Raw genomic sequence first — 22409 nt, 5'->3', positions numbered from 1 at the left:
ATTCGTGACGATTTTTAGTATTGGAGATTATTTCGAGGGTACGATTCTTAATTCACTCTTATGTACTTGCTTATGCTCTAACGTCAAGTGTGAAGTGGATTCATTCCCGCTCACCGGTGCACTCTGGTATTTAGGCACTCTTAGGTTTAAATTTATTCACAATCTTCCACATCATCATATTTTATGGCTTCGTTACCTTCCAGGTATTGGTCAGCACAGCTCGATTCGGAGTCCTAGTGGATATTCCGGGTCGGGGTTTGTCACCACGGGCCAAATATAAATGAATAAATATTCAAAATATCCAAACAGAAAATGTTAAAATAATAATATAATAATATAATACTTTCAATATATATATATATATATATAATATAAAATAGTAATTTTTTACGAAAGTTTTTCTCAGATTCGAGTTTCGTGAAATCTTCATCGTACCTCCAATTTCGATTCTGCTTGCGCCTACGCGTTCGTATTGTTGAGTACTTTGGGGGTACGGTAACGTAATAACTCATACGCCTCACGAGCTAACGGTCAACGAAAGTCAATAATCTCGCATTTAGGGCATTTTCGTTGATTCATGCTTTTAAAAATTATAAAATCGTAAAATTAGGGACGGGTTATCACACTTCAAGCATCAAATTTTAATAAAATTTGAACTCTTTCGAATAATGGTAGCTAAATTTTGCTTAAAAATCTACGATTTTAAGGACCAATCTGACTCCCACAGTGAAATTAGCAACAAAAACGAAGGATTTGGTGAAAGGCTATTCTAAATCAAAGATCAAATTGCAATAAAAATCATGTAAAAATATGCATCAAGATTCAATTCTTTAAATTCCAAGCAGGAACAAACATATCCACTTATTCATCAATAATCAATCATTCATATCAATAATTAATATGTATATTACGCTGTAATTCTTATAAAGAATGTCAATTAAGCAAATTTTTATGTTAAGTTATGAATTAATAATGTAAATTAAAAAAAAAAAGGCGGAAGGCACGTCAGTGTGGTGGGAAGTAGGGAAGTGAAAGTGTGAGAGTTAATGGGGATAAGTGGTCACCATCTGTATGTTTTTTTTTTTATATTTTTAATGCCCAAACGACGCCGTTAGGCATCTATTATTTTTGTTTTTCCAAGGCAAAGAATGCGTCTTCTTCGTGGGATTGCTTATAATAAAACATAGTCGTTGCACAGATATACAGCCTGCAGCAGCCATGGCTTCACCTTGCAGGTTTTCCGACGACCCAAAGGGCTGGACCATCATTTCTCGGGTTGATTTTAAGCGAGTGGAGGGGCGGCCACCCCTCCCAGACCTCTGTAGCTTCGCCACTGGTAGTAGGGAGTTATATTAAAGGAAAACCAAGAAAATGACTTCAAAATTTTGAATTTTAACTAAAATGTCATCTTATAATTTTATTTAATGATAAGGACAAATGAAAGAAAAGGAAAACAAACCTTCCAAAAGTGTGCAAGGCGCACGCCAACTCGTGTTCGGTTTCAAAATTAGTATCCTGTCCAGTTTCAGTAATAATCAGTGTAAGATATAATCAATATTCAGTTTAAGCAATAGTGATAATATCAGTGTTCAATTTAAGAAATAGTCAATGTACACAGAAATAGTGAGGGAGAGGTGAGACAGTGTGATCGCGCCTAAGTTTTTTATTCCTTTTTTTATTTTTTTTAATATATTAAACTTGTGTCCACTTCGTTAAAACTTAAGTTATTTTCATTATTATTTTTTCAATAAATAAAATTATTTAATAAAATTTGGTTAATAAAATGTTTGGAGAATTCTTTTTCATTAAAACTTCTTTATTGATACCAGGAAATTTGTTGATTTTGAAGTCGACGAGTACAGGAAATTTGTTGATAATGAAGATGACTAGTACAACAAAAATGATAGATAAGGCACCTAATAATAATCCACTGAAGACTGAAACCCAGTTTTCATCAATAAAGGTTTTAAATGAAAATTTTAAGTGAATTTATCCAAGAATAATATTAATTTATGATACCAGATATTTTAACATACACAATACCAGATATTTTGAAGAATAAAAAATAAAGAATTGAAATAAATTAGTATTTAGAATAAATTCAAATTAAGAATTATATGTCTCTTTTCTCATTTTATACATTTACAGTTAATTTACATAAAAAGTTTTCAAACACTATAATACTTGTTTTTTTGTTTGCTAAAAGCACTTTACAATGATAATTTATCAAACACTTTACTCCTTTATTGCATAGTTTTATTCTCATAACACAGTATAATCAGTTTTTTTTTTTTTAAAGCACATCAATAACAGACTAGCCATAAGAATTATATCAAGAGCATGCTGATAATGTGTTGTAAATAAAATATGGAGCATGAAAGAATAGAGAGACGAGAGAGAAAGTGAAGGAGATTTGAGTGTCATTTCCTTCTTATTAGAGTGCTTGTTTATAGGCTTAGGATAATATAGGGATGTGATATCCACATACCCATTTTTACTTCTCATATACCCTTCTAATTTTTGACCGTCGGATTTGATGAATTGAGGAAGATCAACGGATATAAATTAACAAAGAGTGTGTGAGAAGTAAAAAAGAGTATGTGGATAGCACACCTTATGTATAAAAAGTCCTAACTAATTATACATTACATAATCTCTCAAAAAGTAAATTACCGTGATGAAGTCACCACTGATATCTTTTTATAAAAAATAATTATATATTGCATAGTGACCTAAAATTAAACAACGCACTATTATATTAGTTGTAGACTAATTGGTCTCTATTTGATTATTATTCTACTAGCCTCTCTGCACGCACTAACGTGCATGCGAGAGGCATTTTTGCATCACGGGCGCTACGCGCCCCTAAATGTGTATTGTGTTAGTTTTTTTCCATTGTAATTGTTAATGTATATGGTTTAGAAAGTATGATATGGCTGCACATAATAGGAAGCAATAAATTTGAAGTTGTTGACGTGGATACTCTCTCACACACAGCAGTGCCTATTACAGTGTCCTCACGCGCGTGCGAAAGACACTTTTTTCATCACGGCGCGCTACACGCGACTTACACATTTTAGATGTATTTATATGCGAGGATTGGTTCAATGTATAGAAACATAAAATAAAGACGATTATCATCTCTAATAATACAGGTAGTAATTTAAAGTATTTATCTAGAATTTGTAAAAAAAAAAAAAGTAATAAATAACATAGAAGATCCTTAATATTTAGTTGCAACTAAAAGCTAAGTAAAAAGTATAAAAACAATCCAAGAACTTCAAATGGCCTTGATACACTTGACGGTTCTTCATATCATGAACTCATATCGCCGTCCTGTTGAAAATTTAATGCGTTCGGTTAGAATCAAATATTAGCATTATTTGTAATTGAATTGTATTAAAATTTGAAAACGGGAATTAAACATTAAAAGAAAGAATATAAGCTTATGTTGAATTCGAGGGAAGCAAAATATCTTTGTACACAACATTCTTTGTGAAGACTCCTTCATGACCGTGTAATTCTCCTTTCTTTACCAAGACTTTTGTTGTAGACGCTGATACTCCTCTTGATAAAGCCACGTACAATTGTCCATGACTGAATACGTGATCTGGTAGATAAATACCCACATTTGGTATTGTCTGCCCTTGTGATTTATTTATGGTTAGTGCAAAACTCAATTTCACTGGAAACTGTTTTCTCATCATTTCAAATGGGAGTCCTGCGCTTTCTGTGGTCTTTAAAGAGATTCTTGGTAAAAATACTCTAGTTCCAGCAAATTGTACAGATAAGATTTCGGCATCAATTAGATTATTGTAAGCTCCATGGCAAGCCAGTCTTGTACCATTGCACAACCCCATCTTCGGATCGATATTTCTCAAAAGCATTATTGGGGCACCTTTTTTCAAAGTTAACTGATGAGGGGGCATTCCACCAGGTGAGATTGAATTCAAGAACTCTTGTTGATACAAATTTCTCACATCGTCCTCAACTGAATCGAAAGAGTATAAGATATGTTCAGTCCCTGGAAATTTATCGATGATCATTTTATTAAGCTTGTCAGCATCCTCATTTTTTGGAGTTATAATTGCCCTTTCCACCAAGTATCTTGAATCACATACATGACATTCCAAATCAGGGAAAACTTCATTAACAAATTGGACAATGGATTCTTCACCATTCCATGGAATGACCATAGATGATGGTAATTGCATCATGTCGTCTATCATAGTTTCTTGTTCCCCATTGCCGACATGAAGTAAGAACTCTGAAAAATCTTGATCATTGATGGATCTCATGTTGTGCCTAAGACGAATGATTTTCACATGTCCCCAAAATGAAGCATTAATCATACTTGCTTGCATCAATTCAGACCTTGTACCGTTTGGAACAACTGGAAGAACTTGTCGAAAATCTCCTCCAAAAATCATGACCTTTCCTCCAAATGGCAGGTCAACACCTATTATATCTTTGAACGTTCGATCGAGTGTCTCAAATGCAAACCTGTGTGCCATTGGTGCTTCATCCCAAACAACAGCTGATGTTTTTCTTATCAATTCTGCCAAATCTGACTGGATACTAATAGAACACGTGGAAGATGCATCTGGACTGAGGGGAATTTTAAATCTAGAGTGTGCTGTCCTTCCGCCTGGCAATATGGTTGCTGCAATTCCAGATGTTGCTGTTGCCAGAATAATATGACCTTTGCTCCTTAACGTTGCTAGCAAAGCACAATATAAGTATGTCTTTCCCGTCCCTCCAGGACCATCCACAAAAAATATGGCATTGTCTCGACGTTCAATAGCAGACACAATCGAATTATACGCTACCATTTGGTCTTCATTTAGATTATGTACCGCATTGAGGTCTGCTTCAGAGATGTCAAGTGAAACTTCATCTTGTATTATCCTTGGAAGTGTGTTGTGTCTAACACAATCTTGTGTTATTTGTGGTAAATCGTAATCAGATACAGACTTACTATGTTGCACTAATAGCCCATTCAAGTCTTGCAAAAGCTTGTTTAAGATAAAAGTATTATTTATGGTACTTGAGACAGAATAATCTTCTACCATAAATGAATGAAATTCATCCCACAATCTTCTTACTCCATGCGGTTCACAGTAAACCAAGATGGTAACAAACAACCTTCGTAAAGCTGGCGGCATTCGAATGTTAGAGGCATCACGAAGACATTGTCTGATGCTATCATCATCTTCTAGCAAACCTCGTTGTTCCACTGCCTTTTTAAATGTTGGTTGTACAATGTCATTGACTGTTCTTAAATCGTCAAATGATGTTGGTCCTCTAACATGATTAAGAAGGATGCGTAAGTAGAATTTTTCACCCTCATTTGGCGAAACTGCATATATTCGGCCAATAACTTTATGGTTATTCATCCTCTCACTCCAGACTTTATCTCTTTGACTCCATCTGAACCGTTCAGGGAACTCCCGGTATAAGTATCGTCGTGCTTCCGGGCAAGTGGTATTCTTGGTAAAAAACTCTATCAACATAGTCATCGAGTTTGTGTCATCTGCCAAAATATCTGATACTCTTTGGTGAGGGTAAAAATGAACAGTTTGTCCTTCAGGGAGATGAATTTGTAATCGTTCCACCGATGGATAAAGTCGATTAGTTACAAATTTGAATATTCTCCATAAAGCTTCAGGTGCACAAACCCATCTTGCATCAACAAACTGCTTTATTTCATCTTGAATAGGTTCAGGATGGACTTCAAAAGCTACTCGGTCAGGACCTTTATAAACATATTTGTACAGATACTTAACACTCTTAATGCTGCAACAAATCTCAACATTAATATGACAATCATATCTGAGGAGTAACCATGAGTTATACGGAATGACCCACCGATTATCCACCATTATACGTGCATTTTGATCTAATGGGACTGGATTATGATTGTCTCTTCTACGATAGACTGGATAAGAATCATTTCCTTGAACTGTAGTTGGTGCAAATGGCTTAGGATAATTTCGTTTACAACTACCACGTTTCATACAAGGTGATCGTGAATTGTGTATTCCACATGGACCATGTATCATATGCCTTAACACGGCACCATACAATTCAGGCTCTTCATTTGGAATTGGTATTTCAGCACGTACCATCTGATCATAATCATCTGGACTATTAAGCTTATCATTTTCTTCTAACATGAGAAGCATGTGAACATGGGGGAGACCGCGCTTTTGAAACTCAATGACATATACATATGCAAGAACTCTGCCTAAAACACTTTTTTTTATAACATCATTCTTCAACTGTTCGAATTTTGCACAAAAAACCCTTGTAAGCAAATCTGGTCGATCTTGTGGTGCTTGGCCAGGTAGTAGCTCATCACTTATTTCTTCCCAATTTGGATTACATGTCATTGTTAGGAAAATATCTGGTCTTCCATATTTTTGCACCAAAGTCATTGCATCTTGATACCTTTGATACATGTCACGGGGACTACCAACAAAAGATGATGGTAATATAGTCCTACGACGACCAATGTTTCCTGTATTTGTTTTGTTAAAAGTCGTTAATAAGTCTAAATATGTTTGTTTTGTTTCAACCCATTAATAAGTCTCATTTAATGTGACAAAACATGAACATGAAGAATATATTTTTTTTATTATAAACTGATTAGCCTCATACCTGCATTATTTTGTCCTGCAATTAATGAGTCTTGTAGTCCTCGATAAAATTCAGATCGAATTGTGTGTTGATTATCACGCATCCATCTAAGCTTTTGTGATTCGATCTTTACGTAGTTGTCAACTACATATTGCTGCAATAGGCGGCCACCACGAAGTAGAAGCGATTCATCATGTTGACGGATCTAAAATGATAAAATTCATTGTTCAACACAATATAAGTTTTAAAAATTAATATTTATTGACAGAGATGAAGGTCTTAGGTTACCTGAAGAACATACGAATAATAGTCACAGCATGTCACTTTTCTGTTGGTATTATTTCGAGTATTCACATCCCATCCGTACGTTCCATAAGGTAACAACAATGGATATTGTAAAGGGTCATAGTAGCCGACACAATCTTTGATACTCTTAAGTTGACCATCCGTAGTTTGCACAACAATATCTCGACCTCTAATGTTTTCTGATCCTTCACCACCTACTATGATTGCAGCAACCTGAGATGCAGACGGTAGACAATATTGTCGTTGATTCGCGGGCTGCTCCTTGATAATCAATCTACAACTTTGCAAATCTTGACGTTGTGCAAGGTGGTGAAATGTTTGCACAAATGGATTATATTGATTCAAGATTTGTTGGATTTTTTCAACCACATCTCTGTTTAGTGCTTCACTTTCTCTCATCCGATTGTCTATTTCATGAGCAGTGTCATATATATACATTTGTAGGAATCTTGGTCTACTATCTCCAATAGGCAAGAGACTTCCAATCTTATGGTATATGGAACCTTGAGCACGAAATGTGTAAATACCACGTCTTCCTGTTGCTAGGTTTTCGTCAACATGAACTCCCATTGATGTGAAGGCAAAAATGTGGTTGTAAGCTCGTATATTCTGCCTAAAATGTCTTCCCTGGGCAGATTGGTTGCAAAAAAGCTCAGTCATTTCAGGAGGGGATGGTGTCAATGGTAGAGCAAGCTTTCCACGTAAGCAACACATTTCAAATGTTTCATGAGAGAACAAACGGGCATGACAATCTGGACATGTGGTTGGATTTGGCATGTGAAATCTTGGGATTCCCATGTTTTCATTGAAGTTTCTAGCACAATTATGAATTGGCCTTGTTCCCATCGTATGCTGTCGAGGTGGTACGTCCTCGTTAGGCTGGATCTCATTTTCATTAATGAGATTAAAATCATCTGCTTCAAAAGGAAACATTAAAAGTGTTTTATGATTTAGAGAGCATAGTTAAAATTGTAGGTATTAATATTCCAAAACCGATACCTTCATTGATGATGGGTGGATAAGAATGATTCATTGGAGTATTCGAACGGAATGATTGCCTTGTTGTGTTTTCTGTATTAATGAAATGGAATAGAAGTAAGGTAATAAGTGGTGTTTACAATAATGATGATATTGATATTTATCTTTTTCAAAGTTGTAGTATGGTAGTTTGTGCGATTACCATTATTAGTTAAACTTTGAATAAGTCCATCCTGAGGCAAGCGTGCCCTATTCGATCGAGCAATTTGCCTTATATGAGTTAAGCGCATTGTTCTTGGAACTTGATTGTTGCTGCCTTCTCCAAACGGCACTATGTTGAGTCGTTCAACATGATTGCTACTGCCTTCATTGAATTGCACTATGTTAGGGTGTTGAACTTGATCGGTATTGCCACCAAATAACATTATGTTTGAGCATTGAATTTGTTGATCACGATAATTGGATCGTCGTTGTGCTAAGTAATCGTGCTTTTGCCTTGAACTCATTGAATTCCGCCTCATACGTTGTTGATCCCGCCATTGCTCTCGTTGGCTTTGTCTCTCATTAGTAACATATGCATCTTGTTGCTCTAAACCAAGAAACGTAATGGTGCACGAAAAATATTAGTAAGTATATAATATTATTTAAGTACCTACATACTTATTTTTTTTCCTTTTGTTTTTGTAATTGAATCAGTGGTATACATTACGTTTTTTTTCTTCGTTTGATTGGAAAATAAAAATAAAAAAAAGTTTACGGTAGACTTAGTTTATTATTATTTTTCCTTTTGTTTTTGTAATTGAATCAGTGGTATACATTACGTTTTTTTTCTTCGTTTGATTGGAAAATAAAAAAAAAAAAAAAGTTTACGTAGACTTAGTTTATTAAAGAGTAAATACAATAATAGTGGTAAAATAAAATTAGTTTAAAGCAGACAATTTAGCACATAGTGTCACGGGAAGAGAGGAGGAGGACAAAGGAATGGTTTCTAACTTATAGAACTATTTTGTTTTATCCCCATGTCGTGAATCAACCATTGGGGGTCTAGTGTTGTTTTAGAGCTATTTGATAACTTAAAGCTGTTTCATATGTACCTAATAATATGATTATGTTTTCCCTTGATTATTATAGTTGAACTTTTATTCCATGTTTACATAAAAAATTTATCACTTACCGTTCCAGACATATTCCTTTCCTTATTATTATTATTATTTTTGGAGTACTTGTTAAAACGTTGGTCACTGTGGTAAATATATACAATCCAAATGTTGGAATTGTTATAGACATAACAAAATTATTAAATGGATGTTTCCATTGATAGTACGAAAGGCAATGACAATGTAAAATAACTAATCGTTCAATCTTAATGGATGTGTCTTAATAATTTGTACAAAAAATATTCATACAACATATGGATTTACAAATATATATATAATTAATAGAGACAAAAAAAAATATAGTTACCCGCTGATGTTGGTCCTATGTCATCTTGGTTTACTTCCGTTTGATTTTGTACTATATTTACCGAGTTCAATCGGGCTTGATAATTAGCACGTCGTCGCAGTGAAATTCGAGCCCGCTGTGATGAATTCATAGATTGTCATCTTTGCCTTTGTTGATTGCTCCTACGATACCTTTGGTTTGACTGTTGAGAATTGTGAACATTTGTTTGTCCGAAGTGAACTTCTTCATTGCCGACCTACATTGAGAAATTGCCAAAAAGAATGAATTTTATTTTATTTTTGAAAAAGAAAAAATAAATCATCTCTACATAAGAGGAATAATGCAGAAAAGGTAAGAACCTCTGACATATTGGTTCTATCATTTCCCTCCATACTTGATATGTTGAAGTCCTTTGGGAATCTTAAAAGTGAATACGTCTCCTGTCACACAAAAACTCCCTAGACTAAGAAGCAGTTCCACAGGGAAGCAGTTTAACAGTAGTCGCTGCAATACCTAAGCCAATGAAAAATACAGAAATTGCAGACTAAATGAAAAAAATTTACGTTCAGAATATAAGTAACTTAAAAACTGCACATAAACAGAATTTTATATTACAATTGAACCAACCTTTGCTAATACTGACCCGTCAGCGGATCGAACTGCCCCTACATTAAAGCAGGAAAAAGTTCAATTTACATGGCTAAATAAACTTGAGGGTTGCATAAATCAAGTTATTATTAAATAAGGAATATAGAATGAATGATATTGACTCTAATGTACATATGAATTGTGAGAGGAAAACTTACCATTTATTCACGAAATCCGGAAGAAAGAAGCAATCTTCCGATCGAACCCAAATTCCAAATTCAAAAGTAGACGGGTCCGAGAAAGGCAAGCGTGTGATATGGTTGTCCCACTGCAATATAAATTCAATCACAAAATTGTTAAAGGTGTGTCCTTTTTACCCCATAATTGACAGAGTAAAACAACATATAATCATTGAAACTTTCGCTTATTGGTGAATGTTGGACGAAGAGAGGAAAAAAATCGCATGAGAATAAGAAACCATTCAACAATAAGCATCATGCAAGCTGTCAAGAACCACTAATAAAAGTATCAAATAACACAAAAGATCAACTGCATTGTATACAATAGGAGAATGAGAATTAAGAAGGCAGCAAGGAACAAAGAAAATTAAAAGAGCGAAAAATAAAAACTGGATTGATGGTGTAAAACGGAAGTATCTGAGCTAGTTGGAGACTTCCATACCTCAAACCGAAGGCGGCGTGCTGTCTAGTAGTCCAAACCTTGATCCTTGATAAATTGAACTTCCTTCTTTCATCTAACAATCGATAAATAAGGCAGTATGTCATCGCAATACAACACCCCTATACGTACACACACATACCAAAACAGCCTACATTCAGATTTGCATCATATCCTTGTTTCTAGCTCTCTGGGGAATTTTCACAAACACCTAGTAGTCCAATACAATCGTTCATTCTATCATGTTTCCTGCGAAAGATGGTAGCACCTAAACCAAATGCAGCTATATAATACCATGACTTGAAGGTACTTAAGATTATAAAGTCACACCAAAGAGATATTTTTAGATACAAATCCCCCACATCTATTAAGAAAGCAACCATAATTTGGGAAAGGAAAACACGCAGCTATCCTAATTTTTCAAAAATAAAAGGATTAATAGGAAGATCAACCTGGAAAACACATAACCCAATGTAATTAGACAGACCCTTTTGCAAAAATCAAATCTCGGTATCTCTGTCTCTCTCTGGTTCGTACTAATTTGTGGATGGTCTCTTTACAGCAACCTTAATTCACTGGATTACTGATTAAACACACAAATAGATTACAACAACCTTAATTCACTCGACTTACACATTCAAACTATCGATTAGTCTCTGGGGAATTTTCACAAACACCTAATATGCAAGATTCCAGACACCAAATTAATCTTAAAAAGTAAAAATTACCAGGAAAAATGAGAAAGATGGATAAAAGCTATAGAGAAAAAATAAACCTGGATTTGGAAGAGAGTTACAATGCTGGCAGCGTTATGCGGGAAACGTCTCTGAAAAATCCTCCTCTGTGGAAGAACCAAAGGCTGCTAGTGTTGGGTGGGGTGTCTGCACGCGGGAATGCTCTTGCCTTGGTTTCAAAGGGATCTTCCCGTCGGATACAATACGCCAGCACGCGGGAATGCTCTTGCCTTGGTTTCAGAGGGATCTTCCCGTCGGATACAATACGCCAGTTTTTAACCCTTTGCTGCTTTTGAGCTTTGTATGTGGTTTCTGCTTCACAAACGGCGAAAGGCAGAGAGAGAAAACAGAAAGAAAAGAGTTGTCCGTGGAATCGTGGGAGGTTACAGAGTCTGTGTGAGGAAGAAGTTTCATCAGAAAATGGGGAATAGAGGAGAGACGTGGGTGGGTGGTGGGTTGGTTTCCGCTGGTAATCAGTGAGTTTGAAAACTGTACGGAAACTATGCAGTTTGAAAACTAAACGTGCTAATCCAGCGGACGATTCCGAGAAAGCCGGAGCGCGGGCGCAGGAGCAAAGCGGCGACTTACGTATCCAACACCATGGCAAACTCTCTAATTATTCTCTGCCTTTCCCCACGTTTGAAATTCTTCCTTTTTTTTGTCAATTTTTTTTCTGTTTTATTTACACAAATGCCCATGAAACATTTAGTTTCATAATTTACTTCAGTTTTAATTTTTTTTGTTTCAAGGGCTTTTGTGTCCAGTTTTTTTTGGTGAAGCCTTAAGACACCAAAACAGACTTCTGGCATTCTATTAGTAGATATTAAAATGGGAACATAAAGTCTGACAAGTAATGAATGTGGTTTGTTTTATACATTTCAAATTCGGACCAAGATTGTCTGTCCTTCTAATTTCTTTCCATGCCCTTTCACTTTATCAACCATTCACTCTATACCAAATTGGTTTTAAGGTTCCAGATTTCACAACCTCACCAACAACACTAAGTTTCTTTAATGCCCAATTTTTCTGCCTTTCCCGCTGCCTTTCCTTCCCACTCCAATTTTCCTGCCGTAGAATTTTTTGTAAAATTTTGAATCTGCAGTTTCTGGTGCTTCAGTCCAGGCGTTTAATTTTGAATCTGCAGATTTTGGTGCTGCAAAAGAGTGGGATTTAGGAAGAAGCAGATGGGCTTGTCACCTTGGTCTTTCGCATGTTTCCATTTCCCTTATTACTCTGCAGCCTCTGAGTAAGAAGTACTTCTGCTTCTGCTTTTCTTATTGCATCAATTGCTCTGCGTTCTCCTCTGTGCTTTCTCTTTCTTTCAGAACACAACACAGCAATTGGAAAGTCTTCGCTGCTCTTGCCAAAATTCAATGCTCTCTCTCTCTCTCTCCAATGTTTCTCTCCCTCTCCTCCTCACATGTGGTTCCATAAAAGCACCAACATCTTCACCATCACCAACATCTTCACAATCTTGGTCCATTTTACGGCAGGAAAATTGGAGTGGGAGGGAAAGGCAGCGGGAAAGGCCGAAAAATTGGGCATTAAAGAAACTTGCGTCTTGTTGGTGACGTGGCGAAATCTTTAGCCTTAAATTAACTTGGTATGGAATGAAAGGTGGATAAAGTGGGAGGGCATGGAAGGGGATGGAAACTAGGAGGGCAGACAATCTTGGTCCCTCCAAGTCTCCCTTCTCTCAGTTCCCAATTCCATTTGCAAATTACGAGAAACTAAAAAAATGGCTTTGGAGGTTGTTGGTGGAGCTTTTCGGGAGGTCATGGACTACATGCAGGGAAAGAAGCAGACACAAAGATTACTAGACAAGCTGAAGAGCACGTTACGATCTGTTAATGTTGTTCTTGATGGTGCTGAGGAGAAGCAAATTATCAACTCCGACGTGAAGGAGTGGCTCGATGAGCTTAAAGATGCGGTCTACGATGCTGAGGAACTGTTGAGTGACATCAAAACAGAAGTACTAAAGCGCAAGTTGGAAGCTGATCAATCTGGAAGTAGCATCAGTAAGGTACAACAACTTTTCTCTGATTCCTTTCTTTCTTTTGACGAAGGAATAGAGCCCAAGATAGAGGAAATTTTTGAGAGACTGGATTTTATTGCAAAGGAAAAAGATGTCCTCGATTTGAAAAAAGATGAGATTACTTGCAACTTCTTTGGTGGAAGATTCAAGTGTGTATGGAAGAGAAGAGGACAAGGAGAGGATCACTAAACTTTTGTTATCCGATGATGTGATCGACGATAGGATTAGTGTCATTCCTATAGTGGGTATGGGCGGGATCGGAAAGACTACCGTTGCTCAGCTTGTATACAACGATGTAAGAGTGAAGCAGCATTTTGACCTTCTAGCGTGGGTTTGTGTTTCAGACGAATTTGACATTGTTAGAGTCACACAAGTAATATGTGGCTTCGTCACTTTACGAACTTGTGATATCACCGACCTAAATCTGCTCAGGTTATACTTAAGGAAGCTTTGACAGGGAAGAAGTTTCTCTTTGTTCTTGACGATGTCTGGAATGAGAACTACATTCACTGGGATACTTTAAGGCATCCCCTTGAATTTGGAGCACATGAAGTAAAATCATTGTCACAACACGTAATGAAAGCGTTGCGTCTCTGATGGGTACTCTTCCAGCTCACCGTTTGATGCAGATATCCGAGGAAGACTGTTGGTGGTTATTTGCAAAGCATGCCTTCCAGTGTCATTAGCGCGCATCCCAATCTTGAAGTTATCGGAAGACAAATTGTTAGAAAGTGTAAAGGACTTCCTTTAGCTGCAAAGTCACTCGGGGGTCTCTTACGCTCTAAATTCAGTATGAAAGAATGGGAAAATGTACTTAAGAGTGACATATGGGAGTTGTCAAATAAGGAAAGTAACATTCTGCCAGCTTTATGGTTGAGCTACTATTATTTGCCTCCACATCTTAAGCGTTGTTTTGCCTATTGTTCGATATTTCCCAAAGGTTATGAATTTACAAAATCAAGATTGGTTTTGCTGTGGATGGCCGAAGACTTCTTACGACAAGAAAAGAAGAAACCGTTGGAAGAAGTTGGAGTTGACTACTTCAATGAGCTAGTATAAAGGTCATTTTTTTCAACATTCATCAAGTGTTCACAATGGTTACATCATGCATGATCTCATCAACGATTCAGCAAAGTTTGTATCCGGAGAATTCTGTTTGAGGTTGGAAGACAATGACTCATTCGACATTGTGAGGAAGGCACGTCATTTTTCATTTTTGATCGGTAGGGATGGTCGTGATTTTGAGAAATTTGAGGCTTTATATAAAGCTATTTGCACACCTTCCTATCATTACCGCAATGGAAACCAATATGTCCGTCATTTACTGAATGATCTATTGCCATGGCTACAATGCTTAAGAGTGCTCACTTTATCATGTTAGGGCTTCATCATATTGACAATGTCACGGATGCATTGGAGGCCAGTATACTGGACAAGAATTGCCTCAGTGAACTAAGTTTGGAATGGGAAGGTGACGCTGACAACTCACAAAAAGATAGAGAAGTGCTCGACAGCCTCCAACCCCATACGAACATAAAAATACTCAGTATCCATTTTTATGGAGGTACAAGATTTCCTAGCTGGTTAGGAGATTTTTCCTACTCTAATTTAGTTGGTCTGAAACTTGTGAACTGTGGAAACTGTTGCTTCTTGCCACCACTGGGTCAGCTACCCTCCCTCAGAGATCTTTCTGTTGAAGGGTTAAATGGAGTGGTGTCGATAGGTCCTGAGTTTTATGGCTACGGTGCAAGAAAGTAGAAAACTTGTTCAAGAACGATGATTGAGGACTTGTATCGAACACTTGGTGTGCACAGAAGACCAACGCCAAGAACAGTGAAATGTAGAAAATGACGAGCCCCAGAAAATCAAACAGAGCACACAAAGATCAGAAATGATGAGCGGAAGCAGTCCAAGATCGAAGAACTTCAACCGAGCGATTAGCTACTTCGGCGAAGATACCATGTAAACTACACTGTAATAGCAGGAGAATATGCAGTACGAGAGAAAGAGAGAAAGAGAGAGAGAGAGAGATTTAGAGAGAGAGAGATTTAGAGAGTGAAGTTGATACTTTCATATGTAATATTTTCCATTACTTCAATCTTACAATATCAAGACTATATACTATATGAAACTGCTAACTAACTCTAACAACCTCTCTAACAACCTTTCTAATCTTTTGACAAGTGTCTTCATATTCTACCATTGGATTACTATCCTTAACATCCCCCCTCAAGCTCAGGAGAGGTGGAATCCAAACTGAGATTGCGACAATGAGTCTGAAAAAGAGGAGTAGATAACCCCTTGGTCAGTATGTCTGCATATTGCTCATTGGAAGACACAAACTGAACAAGCAACTGCTTCTTTGCAACTCGTTCGCGAACAAAATGAATATCAACCTCAATGTGCTTTGTGCGTTGATGTAGAACCGGATTTGATGTTAGTGCGATTGCTGACATATTATCACAATACAAAACTGGTGAAGTAGGAATAGTAAGATGCACAAAGGTCAGTAATTGCTTAATCCAATCCAGTTCAGCTGCTGTAGCAGCAAGTGCACGATACTCGGCCTCAGTTGATGACCGGGAGACTGTTTGTTGCTTCTTAGAGGACCACGAAATCGGATTAGAACCCAAAAAGACGACAAAACCAGTAGTAGACCGTCGATCATTAGGGTCTCCGGCCCAATCAGCATTAGAAAATGCTCTGACAGTGTCTGAATTAACTTCCAATCCTCCTCGAATATACCGAATACCCAAAGAGACAGTACCTTTGAGATATCGTAGTATCCTCTTGACTGCACTAAAATGGGATTCCATAGGAGTTTGCATGAACTGGTATACTTGGTGCACGGCAAAGGCGATATCTGGCCGAGTAAATGTTAGATACTGCAAAGCACCAACCACACTGCGATAAAGCGCTGGATTGTTATAAGGCTTCCCATCATCAAGAACTAAACGGTTATAGGGCAGACAAGGGGTTGAACACGGCTTGGAATCAAGCATTTCAGTCTTTATGAGAAGATCCTTAACATACTTAGTCTGTGATAAAACCAAACCATCTGTCTGGGAAAGAACCTGAATGCCCAAAAAGAAATGCAGGGGACCTAAATCTTTTATATCAAACTCCTTTGTCAAAGCAACAATCACATCATTGATCAAACTTGGATCATTACCAGTGAGGATGATGTCATCCACATAAAGAAGCAATATCACAACATTAGAACCAAAGTGTTTCACAAATAAGGATGGAGCTGCAGGAGTTGTTGTAAAACCAAGTGAGGGGAGAAAGCTTGTAAACCTGTCATTCCAGGCTCGAGGGGCCTGTTTTAAACCATATAAAGACTTGTGCAGTTTGCAAACAAAGTCAGAATGATGAGGATCACCAAAACCTGGAGGTTGGGACATGTACACTTCTTCCTGCAATACTCCATGCAGAAATGCATTCTTAACATCAAGTTGTCTCAAAGGCCACGCAAAATGAGCTGTCATAGCCAACACAAGCCTCACAGTTGTTGGCTTAACAACCGGACTGAAGGTTTCCCCATAATCAATGCCTTCCTCTTGATTGAATCCTTTAGCCACCAATCGAGCCTTATATCTCCCTATAGACCCATCAGCATTCCTTTTAATTTTAAACACCCATTTACAACCAACAAGGTTTTTCTGTGCAGGGAGAGGGACTAAACTCCATGTAGACTGAGTATGAAGGGCATCTAATTCTTCTTTCATGGCATCAACCCAAACCTTACACTTCAATGCCAACTTGTATGTTGCAGGTTCAATAAGAGAGAGATCCACATTCCCATTGTCCTGAACTATAGTAAGAAATGCCTTCTTTTTGAAAATACCATTCTTGGATCTAGTTTGCATTGGATGCAAATTGAATGGAGGAACAAATAACACTGCTTGAATACTTTCAGGTTGAAACTCAGAAGCCACAGAATTCTCAATTGGAACCGCATGAGCCACAGGGACATGTGGAGAGAAAGATTGATCACTTGCATTGATGGATTGATGGATGGATGGGTGGGTAGAAGAATCACTGGACAATGGTGATGGTGTAATAGGAGGTGAGACAAGTACATTATGAAGATTTGGGACTGATGGTTGGATACTTGGTTGGAACACTTGCGATGTATGGAGACATGGTGCATGTGTTGATGCAAAACCGGAATAGGGAAATTCAGATTCATCAAACAAAACATGCCTGGAAATATAAACTTTCTTTTTATTAGCTGCATAACAAATATAGCCCTTGTACTTTGATGCATATCCCAGAAAAATGCACTTAATTGTTCTAGGTTGTAACTTTGTGGTGGTTAAAGGTCGTAAGAGGGGATAACAAGAGCAACCAAAGACTTTAAGGTGACTGACATCAGGGACAGAACCATATAACATTTCAAATGGTGATTTCTGATTCAGTGTTTGAGATGGCATTCGATTAATAAGATAGACTGATGTTTGACTGGCACAAGACCAAAATGGTGCAGGTAGGTGAGATGTTTGAAGTAAGGTAATTGTAGTTTCAATAATATGACGATGTTTCCTCTCGGCCAACCCATTTTGTTCTGGTGTGTATGGACAAGATAAATGGTGACTAATGCCTTTGGCAGCAAGAAAAGTTTGTAACTGGTGCCCTATATACTCACCCCCTCCATCACTCTGAAGTGTTTTAATAGACACTGAGAAATGAGTAAGTACAAACTGATAGAAGGTAAGAAATGTAGGACAAACATCAGCTTTATTGACAAGGGGAAAAATCCAACAAAATCGAGTACATTGATCTATGAAGGTAACATAGTACTTAAAACCTTCTATAGACAGACATGGAGCAGGGCCCCATACATCACTGTGTACAATATCAAAAGGTTGGACAGATTTGGATGTGACTGAATCAAAAGGTAGCTTACTAATTTTGCCCTGAATACAACTTGAACACATCACAGGTATGGAATCAGAAATACTAGATACATTGGATTTCTTAAGCATGAGTGACACAACTTTGTTGGAAGGGTGGCCTAACCTATGGTGCCATAGACTAGAGGTAACTGGTTTGCCAATATAAGCAGCAGCAGAGAAGGCTTTTGGTGTATGAGAAGCAGAGGATGTGAAAGGAATAGGATACAATCCATCATTGCAGAGACCTTTGAACAATATTCTCCCTGTGGCTTTGTCCTGAATCCAAAAACACCAAGCATCAAATATCAGCCAGCAGTTATTGTCAAGACAGATTTTATGCACAGAGAGTAAATTCTGAGAGATTCTGGGCACATATAAAACTGAATTTAACTTGAGATTATGAAATGGAGTCTGCAATATTGAAGATCCCTTATGAAAGACTTGCAAACCTTCACCACTAGCAGTTTGAATCATCTCAGTGGAAGGAAAAGGGGTTGCCAATGACAAGTTCTTCAAATCTGCAGTCATGTGGTTTGTTGCACCCGAATCCGTAAGCCAAACTTGCTGAGAAAAATTGGAATCCATCGGAGGAGCAGATGCATTGTCATGCATAGCATTCATTGATCCAGAAGGAGAATTAGTATTGGCATTCCTGAAATGACAAAATTGTGCACTGTGGTTCTTTCGGCCACATATTTGACACCATTCATCTATTGCACAGTCAGTATTCCGAAATCGACATGTATCAGCAAGATGACCATACTTGCCACATATCTGACAATAATGTCCAGAAGCACCTTGATTTGGTGAATTGCCAAGAATCCCACGAGCCGAATTTGGATAAAAAGGCTTGGTGTTCCCAAATTTGGAACCATACTGGAACTTCCCTTTCCCTTTAGTCTTGTTGTAGAATGATTTATACTGGGAACCATATTGATTGCCATTGGATCCTTCAGCACTTTGATTATTGGAAGAAGAATGTTGCCCAAATTTCCCATTGAACCGTGCCTGAGAACTACTATTTTCAGCAGTCATTGCAGTAAGAAAAGGAGTTGCAGAAACACTCTCAATCATTGCTTCTTCAGCAAGCAATTGAGATCTCAAATCTTTAATAGAAATAACATGTTCCCTTCCTCGAATGATGGATCGAATGGTATTATACTCCGATGATAAGCCATTAAGCGTAAGAATGACTATATCATCATCATCAAATTTAACCCCAGCTGCAGAAAGATAGTCCCTAACCTCCTTGATTCTTTGCAAATACAAAGAAATAGAATCATTACCCTTTTTGACATTCTGCAATTCTGACTTCATTTGAAAGATATTGGTTCTTGTAACCGTCGAGAATTGTTCCTTGAGTCTTGTCCAGATATCCTGAGCACTAATGCTACCGATCACACAAGAAATAGCAGATGGCGAAAGAGTCGCAGTGATCAACTGCATTAAGGCACGATCATGCATCTTCCAAATCTTGTAGTCATCAGATTCTGTGTGAGAAAGAGTTCCTTGAAAATCTTCCTCAGACCCACTAGAGGTAGGCCTTGTAAATCGAATAGGACATGGGGTAGATCCATCCACAAAACCCAAAATACCATGCCCTTCGAGAAGAAGCTGCATCTGAAAATGCCAAACCAAGTAGTTTGTCTCATCAAGCTTTACTGTCACGGACGTTGAAACAGTGGAGATGAGAGAAGTAATTGGAGACTGGAGAATCTGTAATTGGGAAGCAGTAACCATTGGTGCAAGAAAGTAGAAAACTTGTTCAAGAACGATGATTGAGGACTTGTATCGAACACTTGGTGTGCACAGAAGACCAACGCCAAGAACAGTGAAATGTAGAAAATGACGAGCCCCAGAAAATCAAACAGAGCACACAAAGATCAGAAATGATGAGCGGAAGCAGTCCAAGATCGAAGAACTTCAACCGAGCGATTAGCTACTTCGGCGAAGATACCATGTAAACTACACTGTAATAGCAGGAGAATATGCAGTACGAGAGAAAGAGAGAAATAGAGAGAGAGAGAGAGAGATTTAGAGAGAGAGAGATTTAGAGAGTGAAGTTGATACTTTCATATGTAATATTTTCCATTACTTCAATCTTACAATATCAAGACTATATACTATATGAAACTGCTAACTAACTCTAACAACCTCTCTAACAACCTTTCTAATCTTTTGACAAGTGTCTTCATATTCTACCATTGGATTACTATCCTTAACACAGAGCCGAGTTAGAAAAAAAAAAAAAAGAACCGAACCCTAACTGAGTTTGTGTTTGCTGTGCTCAGCACAATTTCGCTGTGCTTCTGATCCAAAGGTTTTTTGTTTACCCGTCCCTGATCAATTGCAACGAGCGACATCGAGTCGTTGCTGCCCCGTTTCTGTCAGTTTATTCCCGTGTCAATTGCAGCGAGCGACATCAAGTCGTTGCTGCCTAAATTTCTGTCAGCCTAGTTTCAACGCTGCCCAATTTCGTTGCTGCCCAGATTCAACGCTGCCCAGTTTCTGTCCGTCTGTTTTTCTGATTCCAGATTCCCACCATAAAGCTGCATGTTCTGTGGTATACCGACAGCAAGATCGATGGCTGAAGAAAATGGGCCGGTTCTAAGATAGTTCCTGCTGCCACTCCAATTATGGTGCAGTTTGAGAATTCAAGCTTTAATATTGGTATGGTATGGTATTGGATAAGAAGAACTATGATTTATGGGCTCCTCTCATTCAAATCCATATCGCTGGAAGGAAGAAGATGGGATATCTTTGTGGGTCTATCAAGGCACCTAATGAAGACGATCCTAAATATGATGATTGGTTCTTTGAAGATCAAAATATTAAGAATTGGCTTCTGTCTTCAATGAAGCCCGAGATTATGAAACGGTACCTTCGGTTGTCTACGTTGAAGGAAATTTGGGACTCTCTTAAGGCAACCTACTTTGATGAGAATGACGAGGCTAGAATTTATTCGTTGAATCAGAAGGCATCACGTCTTCGTCAAAATGGCCGACCGTTGGCTACCTATTTTGGGGAGCTAATTGAGATTTTCCAAGAATCGGATCACTTTAATAAAGTATCCATGGAGTACGAAAACGACATCAAAGTGTTTCACAAATCCACTGAGAGACAACGAGTCTATGTGTTTCTTGGTGGTCTCAATGATGTGTTTGATCAGGTTCGTGGAGAAGTGTTGAAGAAGGATCCCCCGCTTGGGCTTCAGGCTTCTTATGCATATGTTCGTCGAGAAGCCGATCGGAAGGAAGCAATGAAGACTGAGGTTGACAAGAGTGAACCTGCTGCCATGGCAACAAAAGCTCGTAGATCATCCTCTTGGTCGAATTGAGACGGGTTACAAAATCGGTCGGGACAAACTCTCCTGAGCCAGACAAACAGGGATCGTCCTCAAGGTAAATGCCCACATTGTGGCATGACAGGACACTCCAAGAGTCGATGTTTTGAGCTGATTGGATATCCCGAGAATTGGGATAAGACCCGTGATCCTCGGTACAACAAATCTCAAGCCTCCGTTGCAGAAACCAAGAATGATTCTGACCAGATAGCGGACAAGGCATCTGCCATGATTGATGTGGCAGGGAGTGATGGTAAGGCATTAATTACCTCTACTTCTGTTATAAATAATACATGGATAATTAATTTCGGAGCTACTGAACATATGACTTGTGATTCTAGACAGGTTCCATCACTAAAAACCTCCACACAAACCGTGGTCAACGTTGCTAATGTAATGCCGTCCTTGTTATTGGGGAAGGCACTGTTTCCTTTTCTGATACCATGAAACTTGACACTGTTCTTGTGGTTCCTTCACTGAATTATAATTTGTTATCCGTTGCCCAAATAACCCTTGCCTTACACTGTTTGGTTATTTTTGGGCCCTATTTTTGTGTTTTTAAGGACATCCGGACACGGAAGACGATTGATTATGGTATTAGACGAGGGAACCTGTATTACTTGGAGTTGACAACTAGTTGTTCTGGCTTGCTGACTCAAGCTCTTTTCGTTGATGATTCTCAAGGGGATACTAATAAACTGTCGGACATCTGGATGTGGCACTGGCGACGTGGGCATGCTTGTTTTGGTTATTTGCATAAGTTATTT

General features: G+C 37.9%; 1 protein-coding gene and 1 long non-coding RNA gene across 2 annotated transcripts; both read right to left on the bottom strand.

The window, feature by feature from the left end:
* Nucleotides 1-1224: 1224 nt before the first annotated feature.
* On the bottom strand, nt 1225-8024 carry LOC103425960 (uncharacterized). The gene is made up of 6 exons (XM_029098016.2): nt 7945-8024; nt 6928-7859; nt 6661-6844; nt 3537-6520; nt 1460-1515; nt 1225-1333 (listed from the first exon to the last, which is right to left on the bottom strand). Exons 1-6 carry the CDS (start codon nt 7976-7978, stop codon nt 1225-1227), a joined length of 4299 nt encoding a protein of 1432 aa, XP_028953849.2. The 5' UTR covers nt 7979-8024.
* A 1240-nt stretch (nt 8025-9264) lies between these two features.
* On the bottom strand, nt 9265-12162 carry LOC103430841 (uncharacterized). The gene is made up of 6 exons (XR_011573417.1): nt 11408-12162; nt 10636-10708; nt 10173-10282; nt 9994-10031; nt 9726-9879; nt 9265-9622 (listed from the first exon to the last, which is right to left on the bottom strand). It is a non-coding gene; the product is annotated as an uncharacterized lncRNA (long non-coding RNA).
* Between the last annotated feature and the right edge of the window lie 10247 nt (nt 12163-22409).

Source organism: Malus domestica, chromosome 11 (genome assembly GCF_042453785.1).
Source record: "Malus domestica chromosome 11, GDT2T_hap1".
Taxonomy (NCBI): domain Eukaryota; kingdom Viridiplantae; phylum Streptophyta; class Magnoliopsida; order Rosales; family Rosaceae; genus Malus; species Malus domestica.
Note: the sequence above shows the minus strand (reverse complement) of the source record. Positions and strands in the feature narration are given on the sequence as shown.

What these genes read in the sequence shown, in the direction of transcription:
- LOC103425960 (XM_029098016.2), bottom strand. Translation starts at nt 7,978, where the DNA reads ATGAATCATTCTTATCCACCCATCATCAATGAAG. An exon ending in TCCACCCATCATCAATGAAG is followed by an intron (nt 7,860 to 7,944) that starts GTATCGGTTTTG and finishes CTTTTGAAGCAG; the next exon opens with ATGATTTTAATCTCATTAAT. An exon ending in TGCAGGACAAAATAATGCAG is followed by an intron (nt 6,521 to 6,660) that starts GTATGAGGCTAA and finishes AAACAAATACAG; the next exon opens with GAAACATTGGTCGTCGTAGG.